The sequence below is a fragment of the Marmota monax genome, unplaced genomic scaffold (assembly GCF_021218885.2).
Source record: "Marmota monax isolate L192 unplaced genomic scaffold, Marmota_monax_Labrador192_F-V1.1 WCK01_AAM20220418_F8-fsc00004, whole genome shotgun sequence".
In the NCBI taxonomy this organism is placed as follows: Eukaryota; Metazoa; Chordata; class Mammalia; order Rodentia; family Sciuridae; genus Marmota; species Marmota monax.
The window spans coordinates 34,079,528-34,093,803 of record NW_026692881.1 but is presented as its reverse complement, the minus strand read 5'-3'; the positions used below and the strand labels follow the sequence as shown (position 1 = coordinate 34,093,803).

The following is a 14,276-nucleotide window of genomic DNA, read 5'->3' as shown; positions in this document are numbered from 1 at the left end:
TTGAACAGATTATGGTGGAATCTGATATATCCAATAACTACAGAAGAGAATAAAAAAATCAAGATGGACTTCAAAGTGGATAAGAAGGGGATTATTTCTCAAAGGAATGAATAATTTTGTCAAAGGAAGCTGAGCTCACACTGCCCTTGGGATTAGAACACTGCTATCTTGGTTTAAATACACACTAAGGTCTGTAAAAGACCAAGAACAGCAGCTCACTCTCCAATCTAGGACTTTAAGAACTCCTAGCCACTGAACAAGTGTAACCTTTGAACTTATTAGCAGGTATCTGTGGATCTGACTCCTATAGGTCCCTAAGCTAAGCCAAGCACACTGACCATTTACTGGAGCTGCTACATAGACTACTGCTCAGCATGGTGGTAGAAGCACACTTTTGAAATGCCTAAAAGTACTAAGATTCTTCTGCAAATTTATAGACAAGAACGAAGATCACCTTACTTTCTACAAATCACTCAATTTAACCAAAGTCAATCAGTGTTCTGATATCTATAAAAACTATTGTTAATAATTTTTGACACCCAAAATAGTACTGGGCAATATTATTTTAAATAGCCTAGTATACACAAACACAAACTAATAATCTAAGAAAATTAACATGTACCACTTCATCTTGTTCACTTTTAGGTTTTCTCCAATGAATTATAAGAATCAAAGCCTTTGGCTCAATAGATGTTTATAAAGCATTCTGGTTAAAAGATCACAGTTTTAAAGCACATACACACAACCATCTGCAGTTACACAGTCCCTGGCCACATGTATACCCAAGATTCATTTACAAGGTAGAAAAACAACTTTCTAAAAGTTAGCTTTAATTTGCACATAAAAATCTAGCATTTATTGGGTTTATTGCTAATCAGTTCAGAATTTTTTATAACACATCTGTGAAGTCTTCATAATAGCTTTTACTTGTAACATTAAAATTGCATTAATTGAAACACAAAGACAGAAGGATTTTAGCATCCTCTTGGGCAGCATCTCTAAATATAAAATAGATTAACTTTGAAATGACAATTAAGAGGGAAAATTCATATAAAAACTTGAGCATCTGAATATCATCATCCACAACACTAATCTGTATAAGCAGCATATCCCTTAGAGTTGTTCAGTATCCATCTAACACTATAAACAACTGCAGTATTACTCAATCAGAAATGTTATCACAGCATGTGTATAAGTAGTATACATAGTGACATCTACAACCTGATCAATCCAAGTTCACAGATCACTTAACACCAACACTTCACTGAGAGCTGCCAAAGGTTTTGGTATTCAGAAACAAAATGACAGTGAGTATGATTTTCCAGAAGCAAGCAGAAAATGCTTAGCATGAATCTTGGCCCATTTTTATTTTACTGCCAACATGGTTCCTTCTAGTATGGCATTTCTGAACAGGAGATTTAGCTCATGTACTGTTAAGTATATATAAAGGGCCCAGGCTCTGAAGTTCTAAAAGCCTAGAATGAATTCCATTTATCTCTTTCACAGATTACTCTGTAATTTGCGTTTTTTCCCTTCTCAAGTGGAAATACAATAGTGCCTACCCACTAGAGCTGTAGTGGGTATTCAGTGAAATGATACATGCAAAAGTATTAATAATTAACATAACCCTTTGAAAGAGCACTGGTTAAACAGAAAATTCAGATTGGTTGGTGTTAACCATAAAAACAAATTACTATAGATGAAAGACGAGGGTAAAAAAAATATGTGAAGAGCAGAAACATTGACAAGGAGAAAGAGAAAAGATAAAAGCAGTGGCAGCAGAGACTACCGAAAGAAGTACAATCGCATACTGCAGTCCTTAAAACAGAAGAAGATCAACAGCCTGAAAGAGACCAAATGTGCCCATGTTGCTGTAGCCCTAAAGTTCAATGCTTTTGAAGACACCACTACTCCAGGTAAGTGTATCAGGAAGGACACAGCCTAAGATGGCAATATATAGTGATTTGGTCTACACAACAAAACAAAGCAGTAACCCTTTTCATTATAATCAGAAGCTGTGATACTCAAAGGGTTAACCTCTCTCCATCCAGAAATTGCATTTACTCAGAACAGAGAATTCACTAAAGGTTAAAAATCTGAATGTACATGAGGCTTACAATTATGTAATATACAGAAGATACAAGATGACCTTTCTTATGCCTTCATTAAAGATCAAAAATATACTGGAAATTTATATTATATATGTGTGCAACTTTGCAATCTATCACTGTTAGAGCGAAAAAGGAAAGTAGTCTTGCACTCAGCGGAATAATGCTATCAAGCAGGTAGGTGTGCACTTTACAGCAGAAAGCAAAAGGTAGACTTCTGTCAACTTAGCCTTTTCTAGATATCTTTGTACACACAACACTCCCACAGATCACATCTCAAAAATCAAAGAGTAAATCCAAGACATTTGGGACCTTTTCTGATGATATTTTAAACAAAGAAATAAGGTTAATCAACAGCTAAAATGCCTTTATTCAAATGTGTCATGAGTAGTCCTACTGACAGATCGTCACCAAACTGAAAAATAAACTAAATAAGCCTAAATAAGGCAACATGGTGATTTCCATTGAGAAAATAACCTGGACTTAGGAGAAATAAATAAGATGAGCAATAAAAGAAAAATAGGTTCTACTGCTTATGTCCTTTACAAAGAAAGCAATTAGTACTCATCCTTGATTAGCACAGCCATTAGCTGAACATTAATACTTATTATTTAGACTTTTCAGTGAAATAATCACCACTGCAGATTCATTGAATCAGAACATTTTCTGATCTCAACAGAACATGTTTTAGACCGCAATGTCACAGTGACTTACTCACTTGACTTCACATGAGTGGATGCTTAGCTCCTTGTGCAGCAGACCACTAGTGAGATGATATACCAGGATGGAACCGTTACTTGTACCTATCAAAGTGACATAACAGCAAATAAAAAAAAAATTAAAAAGATGTAACAGTAGAGTATTAACTTAGTGGGAATTCAAAGTTCCAATAAAAGTCTTCTCTCAAAATTTTAATCATTTTCCAACACTTATCTTTTATGAAAGAAACCCAAACTACATGCTAAACTACAATGCATTTCTCTGTCTTCTCATCAAAAATGGCCTAATATCAGATGCTCTGAAAACTTACTTAACTCGAGGGATAGGTTTGCACAGAAAAATTTTAAAACCTCAATCAATACACACAGCGATTTGAAGAAGCACTTTCCTAAGCTTTCTACACATGGGAGTTCATGCTTCTTGAGATTCAGAATGTTATTGTAGCTAGAACCTAGCTGAGCTCACTATCCAGTTTTTCCTATTTTTCTTTACAGTGTTTAATCTTATTTGACATATCAAGTAAATCATGACAAGGTAGTAAAATATGGTAGTTAAACTGTGGTTTCTATAGTGAAGGAAGCTTGGGTTCATGCTCTGGCTTTGGACACCTAAGTAAGTTACTTGCACAAAACTGAATCTGTTTTTGCCTCTTTAAAATAGAAATAATAGAAAATCTACGTGCTATAAATGAGAAAATATGTAAAGCACTTAGAACCACACTTACACAAACTAATTACCTGGTAACTAATATTAACTTGGTTAACCAGTATTTCTGTTATCACTGTAATGAAACATTTTGTGGCCTCAGGCAATATGTCTAAAGTTTAAACAGAAAAGACATGGATATACCTGAGAAAGTTTTAGTCTCTAAAATGTTTTTATAAGTTAAGGAAAGTAAACTGTGTAGTTGTTTGGACAACCACTTTTTCACTATGCATGGTTTAAAAGGACTAATGGATTTATACAAAGCAAAAGAATGTAAGTAAAAATGCTAGGCAAATTCCAATTTTAGATTATTTGTGAATAAAGCTCCAGTAGTATTCTAGATAACTATTCTAGAAAAATACATTTCAAGGTTGTACACACTGATCATCTATTCTCTCAGGTATCTTCTGGTACTGAGAAAGTAGCTGAATAATCTTCATAACAGTCAAATGATTTCTACATTCTGCAAGTCTTGATCTGTGAAGACTACGATCTAGTATTTCAGGGGCACCAAAGAAGAATCAGCTGCACATATTTTCCCTAGTGACACTGGAATACTTTAGATACTTATTTTATATTTTTTGCTATTATCCTAAATTTCTTTAAAATGATATTCATTATGTGCTAGTATAGTACAGCTTATTTGACAATGGAAATCTCAGACCTTGACATATTTCTTATTATATAGCTATAACAAGAAGTAATTTTCCCCAAGAAATTGACAAAAAATCCCAATGTCATTGTAATTAGGTAGTGACATTCACTAGGTACACGAACATTGTATATACAGGCACTTACAACATACACTGCCAAATCTTAATTAAAATTTCTATAAAACATTAAATATGAATCAATAGTTTATAAAGCAAAAATTAAACTTATCTGCATTTTTATAAATCTGAACACATGTAGAGACTATTCAATCTTCAAATTTAAATTGCTTTCAGAAGATAGCCAGAGAAAAATTAGAATATCCAAAGAAGTTATTAATACTTACTTACCTAGTAACCTGAGATATGCTGGTCACAAAATAAGTTTTTATTTAGGAAAGAAGAAAAACAATAACAAACATGTCACAAATAACATGTTTGTAGACTTGAGGAGAAAGCCAGAAGCCAACCAATAGCATCTTAAGAGGAAATGTTCACTATTTTGAATGTACTCTCTTTTTCAATTTTAGAATAAATGTAATTTAACCTTACATACTTAAGAATAAGCTAATTTCTGGTTTTTGCTGTAGAGGAAATCAGGTTCATTTTATTATTATGAAATTAATATAATAGCAAGTTGAAGCCCAGGCAAATTTTTTTATCTATAAAATAAGCATATGTAATTTCAAATCAAAAAGCAAATCTTAGTTACAGGGACCATAATCTCTTTAAACAATAAAGAACACATAATTCTTAACACATCAAGAACACTGCCACAAAATTATTAACTCTGACTACATTATTACTTAACGAAGACCTTCTACAAATGTTAAGCACAGACAGCTGGAGGCAGACCAAGAAAGACAAGGGCCTTCGATTCACCATCATGCCAGGCCCTCCCCCTGACACTTCAACAGCATCAGGTGATGAGTTTCACTGGATTAAAAATAAGACACTTTGCCGGGCATGGTGGTGTATGCCTGTAATTCCAGTGGTGTGGGAGGCTGAGGCAGAAAGATCGTGAGTTCAAAGCCAGCCTAGCAACTTAGTGAGGCGCTAAGCAATTGAGACCCTGTCTCTAAATAAAATACAAAAAAGGGCTGGGGATGTGGCTCAGGGGTCAAGTGTCAATCCGCAGTACCCTCAAAACAAACAAAAAGACACTTAAAGGAAAAGGATAGAATATATAAGAAATATGCTTCAAGATGAGTACTTCCACAATTTACTAAGCCCATTCCTTTTTTTTTTTTTTAAAGCATCCTCAAACAGGATATAGGATTTTCTAGAAATCAGGAGCCAAAACATCCTATCAAATAAGTTTTAAAAAGAGAAGGTCAAATACTCACCAACAGCAAGCAATGGCTGATACATCTTGATGTTTTTTGTGGTCAGTGGTGGGCACATACGAATGGCAAACTGTGGGGAGGGCAGTCCTGAAAGCAGTCCTGTTAGCAGGAATTTGAGATGCACTTCCTGTAAAATGGAGCCTTTGGGCTGTTCTTCTCCAGCAATTGCACTTTGCCCTGATTTGTCATTAAAAATAGAAAATTATTAATTATAAAGCATGCTGACCTTAGATTCCTCTAGAGTACTACTACCTATTATTCAGAAACTAAAGTCTTCTAAGGAACAAGTTTCAGCCACAGTTCCTGGCATGAGGGCACTAAACAGAGACTTCAGAACAAATCAAGAGAAACTGGGTTAGACAACACTTTCCATAGCATGGTGTGCTGGAAAACATTCCTATGTTACTGTCTTTCCAAAAGATTACTTTTCAATCTGCAGTGCTTTGTAAAGTATATATAAAACTGATGATCACAAAAAGCATGTTCAAAGAACTAATTTATGATTTCTAATGAGAAACTTTAATGTGTCAATGTATTTATAAAATTTAAGCCTTATAATTAATTTCTATGTAAAGACCTAAAACATAAAATACATATTAATAAATAATATATGTAGTATACAGACTGTCATTGTTAACAGTTAAGTGTTAAGTAGCATTATTTTTAGAGACATGTTGTATTTAGGTTATCAAGTCTCAAATCAAAATGACTCCAATAAAAACCACTCTAACACAATGTCAATATAAAGATTACAATAAAATTAAAACTGTTCACTAAAAAAGCATACAAATTTCCTTCCTATAAATCACTATTGAATATTGGAATTAACTTGCCAAAAACAAAAAGATACGTGTAAGCTGGGCATGGTGGGGCACACCTGTAATCCTAGTGGCTTGGGAGGCTGAGGCAGGAGGATCAAGAGTTTAAAGCCAGCCTCAGCAACTTAGCAAGACCCTAAGCAACTCAGTGAGACCCTGTCTCTAACAAAATACAAAACAGGGCTGGGGATGTGGCTCAGTGGTCCAACACCCCTGGGTTCAATACCCAGTAACACACACACACACACAAAGAATATGTGTGAGTGAATATATATATACACACACATACACACAAACATGTATTCTATAATGGAAAAATATAAATAATTACTACAAGTGGGGGATGGAACCATGAATATAGTCCTTTGAGGCATAATGTTATGTTAGTAATAATGCTATTTTTAAACCTATAAAATATAGAGAAAAAATAACCACAAACTTAATCAAACTAAAATGATCCCTTAGAATTCGTCATACAATTGAACACAATCTCTCTGCTTCCCTTTCCTTAATGTACCATCCATTTGGTAACAATGGATGGTACATTAAGGAAAGGGAAGTTCAACAGGTAGGTCCTGCAAATACCAACACTATTAGCTTAAGAGTGGACTCCTGGGAACTGCCACATTTTTCAAGTATTTTTCATAAGAGCAATTCACAACGTAGGGCAGATTAAGCCTTAATAAGCAGCAGCCTTTATCCAATGAATATAAATCAGCCTCTGTATTTAACTGAATTGCTTTCAATTATCACTAAGTACACAGTGAATTTCAAATTAAAAACTTAATTAAAAGTTTTAATTAAAATGTTTTCAAGTGACAAAGCTTTAACACTTTTAAATCAACTACATTGTCAAGAACTGCTATATAATCTGTATCCTTTTGTTTCTTAAACACTGTTGTTATATCACTTATATACCTAAACAGCATAAAACTTCAACCTCCTATGGGCTTCATATTACTGATTATTTCTGTTCATGTGTGTTTACAATTCTTTCCCCTTTAGTATTTTATATTTAAAACAGACAAGGTCAATTAACTCAGAATATCATGTTACTGATAAAATGAAATCTGCAAAACATGCAAAATGTGTCCAAACTTCTTCATATGAATTTGTTTCTGGATGGTGAATAGGAAGAATTTTAACTATGAAAGTGCCATTGAGCAAAGAGTTCTACAACTGCAAGACATCGAAACCAAGGCCCTGATACTTCAGGGTCTTGCCCTACATAGTAGAGCAGCCAGAAATGGAAGCCACTGCTTAGGAGCAGGCTCCAAAGTCAGGAGGACTGTGTTCACATTCTGGCTCTTCCACCAACTGGTATTTGGTATGGGGCAAGTTTTTTAATTTCTGGGCCTCAGTTCTCACCCATAAAATAGGGCTAATATCACCCACTTTGCAGGGTCGTGGTGAGGTAATATGTAGAGTATGTAGCACAGCATTTAAGGTAATATTTAAGCACTCAATAAATGCCATTTGATTAACATGATTAATAAAGCAATGCTCACTGTAGTATAGCACCTATCCATTGCATTTAAGCAAAAAAAAGTACTAAATAATATGCATTCACAATTGCATTATGGAGAACAAATAATGACAGAAAAGCTTTTGTAAACCACATCCACAATTTTAAAAGATATAGATATGAAAATTACTTGGCCTATTTACAAAATCTTATAAATTCAGGTTACATATATATTTGAAATCACAAATCCTCATTCTTCTTTAGTATGTACTAGTCCTATAATAATTAAGTAACTGAATATTTTATCTATAAATACCTGTTTAAAGTAAGGATTCCTAACATAAGAATATGAAAATTAATGTGTAAGAGTTAAAGTGATTTTTTTTCTAACAATGCTGAGTTACTTTATTCTTTAACTAACTGCACATCTAGAATACCCAAGGCCCTGCATGGAGTGCTGGAGTACACAAAATTCAATCAAACCCTTATAATTTACTAGAGAAAATAGAAGTAAGGCCACAATTACAATACAGTTATTAACTATTAGGGGGCCACAAAAAAAAAAAAAAGACATTTATATCAGGCTTGACCTAGGCGAAGTGGCACATGCCTGTAATCCCAACAGCTTGGAAGGCTGAGGCAGGAGGATCATGAATTCAAAGCCAGACTCAGAAAATCGAGGTGCTAAACAACTTAATGAGACCCTGTCTCTAAATAAAATACAAAATAGGACTGGGGATGTGGCTCAGTAGTCAAGTGCCCCTAAGTTCAATCCCTCATACCCCCCACACCCCCCCAAAAGCAATACTTCAGCTGAATTTTGAATCAGGGAATGGCAGAGAAGGGAGAGAAGGCCCACACCTAAGAGCAGAATCCAGAATCCAGTGATTTCTTTCATTTTAGATTAGTCTCTAAGGAATGACAACATTCTAGTATCCACAACTATAATGCCTATCCATGCTACTTCAGGCACTTTTATCCTAATATTTTATACCCTTCTGGTTAATTTAGGAAAGAATGATTCTACATTTTAGTTTTCTCAAGTATTATCTTTGACTTTATAATAATTGCAAATCTATGACTATTAATTTTGCCCTTCAAAAATAATACCTAACATGAATGTTAAAAAAAAAAAAAAAAAAAAAAAAGCAGCTTACCAATCATGTTATCTAGGGAAAGGTCAGGGAGTTTATTCTGTAGCACTCCTACAGGAATTCCACAGAAAGACACTGGTGAATACAAAGGCGACACACCAGAACTACTGCAAAGACATAATAATTAGATGGTTTTTACATATATAAAACCATGATTACATATTAGGAACTCAAAGTATTAATTCCAGCTCATGACATTTTATTTTTATTGTAGTATTATCTCATTCATAGGTGAAACAGCTTTACCAGGTATACATGCTTCCCTAATAATCTAAAGTCTTAATTATCTCCTTAAAATATTTTTTAATAGAAAACTGGCCCTTCTACTTTTAGATGATCCTACTAAGTTTTTTTAAAGAAAGAAAACAGAAAATAAAAGACACAAAACTCAATCCCAGTGATTCATTTACCTGCTCCGTGAATTTCGACTGCACACAGCAGACTTGAGTTCCCATATCATGACCCTGCCGTCACTCACTATGAGGGCAGCTGCATTCTCATTGACAGGACAGCACACCATACTGAAGGGACGGACAGTTTTTGTCACCCTGATTGCATCGCACTGGCTTCGTAAATCATAGGTAAGCTCCTGAACAGGATCTGGATCTTAACATAAGATTGATTATTTTAAATGTCAGAAACATACCAAATGCACTACTGTTTATTTCCACTTAAATAAAACTCCAACTAAAAGAATGTAATTCTGTCATTCCTGGGGCTGGGGTTGTGGCTCAGTGATAGAGTGCTCACCTAGCATGCACAAGGCACCAGGTTCAATCCTCGGCACCACATAAATGTAAATAAAGATATTGTATCCACCTAAAGCTTAGAAATGAATATTAAAAAAAAAGAATGTCATTCCTTCACTAGTGCAAACTGTTGAGTACAGCTTCACTTTTTACAATTACTACTAATTTCCTCAGAATATAAAGATAATTTGCTTAGTGTCTGCACAAAAGTTTAATCTATAAATTAACAAGATACTTTGTTTTAAAATATTTTAAAATAAAGGAAATGTTCAGAATCATATGTCAACAGTAACATATGATTAAATAATAAACAATGCACTATAGAACATCATAATTTGCAGGGGTCTATAAGTCTGAAAATACCAGGAATTTTTGAAAGATATAAGAAGTACTTTCATCTTCATGTCATACATCACTTCACAAAAATATTACTTCTACACTCCAAGACAAGACTGACCTGACAACTGAGTGCCCTGGAGACACGTTAACCTGTCACTTTACAATGGAAGCTCCTAAAGCAGAAAAGTCAAAGAATGTAATACTAAAGATGCATGAGGCTGCACTTAGACTGAAGACTCACTAAAGATATTGTCTACATGGTCCACGGATACCATCAAGAAGAAAGAATTACAAGATATCAGTCTCTTTACCATTCATAGAAGGAACACTGTTAAAACACTGAGAGACTGATCCTGGGCTGAAAACTTTTTTATGCCTTATGCTGTAACCACTGCCAAGGCAAGTATTATCATCAACACTATGTGCATTGGCCGGCAATTAGAAGGTGAGGCTTTATAATTATTTTTGGCGAGGGGGGGGGTGGTTACTGGAGATTAAACTCAGGGGCACTCGACCACTGAGCCACATCCCCAGCCCTATTTTGTATTTTATTTAGAGCCAGGGCCTCTCTGAGTTGCTTAGTGCCTCGCTTTAGCTGAAGCTGGCTTTGAACTTATGATCCTCTTGTCTCAGCCTCCTGAGCCTCTGGGATTACAGACATGTGCCACTGTGCCCAGCTAGGCTTTATAATTTTGAAGAAAAATATAATTAACATTGTTGTGAGGTTTAAACTCACCTGGTTCATCACCTGAAGTGGTAAAAACGCTACTGTAAGATCTTCGAACACGTAAGGTTATACACCCATTTTCATGAAGGCAAAATAAACCATCACGCTGAAAGCAGGGTATTACCTTTAAATAGATGACATATTTATTTGTAAAAACACAATAGCTAAGTGAAGCATAGATACTGTGAAACTCAAAATCACATTTAGAGAATATGGGCAAAAAAAGAAACAAACATACATACACAGGGGCTGGGGTTGTAGCTCAACGGTAGAGCGCTCGCCTAGCACGTGCGAGACGCTGGGTTCAATCCTCAGCACCACATAAAAATAAATAAAATAAAGGTATTGTGTCCAACTACAACTAAAAAAAAATTTTAAAAAATACATAATACCTAAAATTTAACACCAAATGAACACTTAAAAAATTCAATTTATAATTCTAAAAAAAAAAATCTGACTTCATCCATGTGTATGTGACGTAAATAGCTCAGTAAATATCTCAGGAGAGGTCAGAAGAATTTTTAGGATAAATCAAACCAATTAGAAGTGCAGAAAAATAAGGAATACAAAACATTGCCATTTATTTTTTAATAAACAGAAAAAAGAAAGTGGTACTAATGACTTGGAAGATTATAGTCTTTCTCTAAATACCATCTCTAGAAATTTCTGGGGGTGTAATTTACAAACCGTTGGATACCTGCAAAAAGGGAACTCCTGTCCGTTCTATTGCAATCACGCCCACTGTTTGATTCACCTCGAGGTCAAGGATTAAAATCTCTCGAGGGTAGAGCAGCAACATGTGGTTCCTTTTTGAAGGAAGATATGCCAGCTGGAGGCAATCATTGAGAGTTACAAATTCAGCACTGAAAAAAGTATCAAGAGATGAACTGATATCAATATTAGTATAAAGACTTGATTCACTTCAAAAAAGATTAAGAAAGATTTAATTTTGTACTTACTATGTAAAAATAGTCAATAAGAATGTACAATTATTTCTTGAAATTACCAATGTGGTTAGCATCCAAAACTTAGATCTCTACTTAGTGCTGGAATCCAACAGGCTAAGTGGACATAAGTATTTCTAAATTTTTGAATGACTTAAGTAAAACAGAACAGCATTTTATCCACAATAAGATGAAAAGTGGTAATACTGTACTGGAGTTCATAAAATAGTTTTGTTTTTACTTTGCAATTAGGAGCAAGAGACTGATGAAAGCAAGACTTGGGATTAAAACATTAACTTTTGGGGTAATTAGCATCACTGCACCAAGAGTTATTGGACTATCTGTATAACCTACAGCAGGTCATCTCTGCCCTACTCTGCCTTTCTTAGCTTTTTTTTTTTTTTTTGGCAGTGCTGGTGATAACACCCAGGGCTCCACGCATGGTAGGCAAGTGAGCTACATCCCCAGGCCATCTCACTCACTTTTACACTGCCTTAAATCTGTTTTGGAACAAATTTGGGTATTTCATTCACTATATCCCAGCATTTTCTTCTGTGTAAATAAGAGATGAAACTATGAGGATTGTAAAAAAGTGTTAGTCCTAAAAAATCATTCTAGTAATTTGTGACTGTTGCATATATTTAATCATAACCTTTAACTATATTTCAACAGAAATATATTTACATGATAATTTTATTGAAAGGTTTAGAAATTTCAAATTGTTACTTTAGAGGACTAGAAAGGGAGAGAGATTTGTAGTGCAATAAATTCCTAACTGCCATGGATGGGCCTGAGTAAGTTTTCTTTCTCTATGTGATGGGAACAGAGCTACCACCTGGGACTAAGATTATATAAAGTAATGAAAGTAAAAGCACCTAGGTCAGTTCCAGTTGAAGGATAAAAAGTGCTCAAAATGTACATGTAATTCACATAAGAGATTAAATCACAACTTATAAAATCATTTGCCTGCCAAATAGTTATTTGCACATGATAGGGAATCCATGAATAGTGGAAAGTTCTCATAAGATACTTACGGGATACTCAATTCATTTTGGCACAAAATGGATCACAAATAAGCAATTTAACCAGCCTATGGTTTAATAACATAAAAACATTTATCCACAAATTTAGAATGTATTTGTAGTGAAATTTATATTTTTACTATATTTTTTTTACCCACAAAGTCTAGATAGCATAACTTTAGCATATTAAAGATAAAGGCTATATCTTAAAAATGAATGCCAAAAAATCTTGCCAAAACAGGAAAAATAAAACTAATACATAAAAGTAGTTACTTAAAATTTTATATAGGAACAGTTTTTGTTGTTGGGTTTTTTGTTTGTTTGTGTCCTGTATTAGGGATTGAACTCAGGAGCATTTAAGCACTAAGCCACATCCCCAGCCCTTTTTGTATTTTATTTAGAGACAGGGTCTTGCTAAGTTGCTAGGGTTTTGCTAAGTTGCTGAGGCTGGCTTTGAACTCACCATCCTCCTGCCTCAGCCTCCAGAGCAGCTGGGATTACAGACAGGTGCCATTGCACCCAGCTCAGGTATAGTTTCTTAAACCATAACAGCTCACATTTTCTAAATGAAAGCTTACAAAGTATCAACCACAACATGAAGTACTCTATTAACATTATCATATCTTTTAATCTCTATAACAATCCTAGGAACTACTTTAAAACCCTATTTTATAGATTGAAATCTGAGTAAGACTAAGGAATCTGTTCTGAGTCACAGTTATGGATTCCCCCAGAACTTAGCTCTTAAGCAGTATGGGAAAAATCTTCAACTACATAAGAAAAACACTTATATTTTATTGGCTAATGAGAGGCACAGCAAAGTCAGGAAAGCATACTAAAATAAAATTCAGCTTTTGTTTCCCAATTCTTCATGTATTCAATAAGCACAACTTCAGAATCATTTCATATTTTCAGAAGTAAAAATCAGGAGTGAAAAATTTTAATCTGTAAAATTCAGTGGGGGAGTTTAGCATGGCTGGAGGATGCAGAGAGACCATGCTAAAATGTTGGATCTCCTCCTATGGGAAAAGGCAGAATATTTTTTTTTTCCTCTAATAAACTTGAAACTAGGAAGTGAAGTGAGATGAAGAAGAATATCTACCTTAGCACAACTCCAAAAGAATGCTTTGATATCTGACAAACTGATGAATGCTGTTAGGCTTACACTTTTAACTTACCTAGGTTTCTCTTGAGTGATTAAAATTTTTACTTTATTAAGAGCCTTCTTGGCTCCTGTGGCTGCAGCCAGCTTGTTATGAGCTGGGCTAGAGTGTGGGCTGGAGATGTACACTTTTTTCCCAGGTCCCGAGGGAGGCTTAGATGGAGAGAAGTCGGAGATGAATACAATACCCTCACTGGTGAGTACTATATTAAAAGAAGCAAAAGTCTTATTAAAGTTTAGTCAAATTGAGCACAGAATTTTATTCCAATACAACATGAGAGAAAGACAATGATAATTTTAACAATATAGAACATGCAATGTTATGGTCATAACATGATGAGAATTTTCTCCAAGTTGAAAAGAAACA

General features: G+C 34.6%; 1 protein-coding gene across 1 annotated transcript in view; it reads right to left on the bottom strand.

The window, feature by feature from the left end:
- Wdr11 (WD repeat domain 11) overlaps positions 1-14,276 on the bottom strand; it is a 53,442-nt gene that overhangs the window by 29,187 nt on the left and 9,979 nt on the right. The window contains exons 5-11 of the mRNA XM_046450191.2: positions 13,926-14,112; positions 11,479-11,644; positions 10,791-10,905; positions 9,377-9,572; positions 8,970-9,073; positions 5,530-5,706; positions 2,827-2,911 (exon numbers count right to left, since the gene is read on the bottom strand). Of these exons, the coding sequence (XP_046306147.1) occupies positions 2,827-2,911; positions 5,530-5,706; positions 8,970-9,073; positions 9,377-9,572; positions 10,791-10,905; positions 11,479-11,644; positions 13,926-14,112 (1,030 nt within the window). The remainder of the gene's footprint in view (positions 1-2,826; positions 2,912-5,529; positions 5,707-8,969; positions 9,074-9,376; positions 9,573-10,790; positions 10,906-11,478; positions 11,645-13,925; positions 14,113-14,276) is intronic.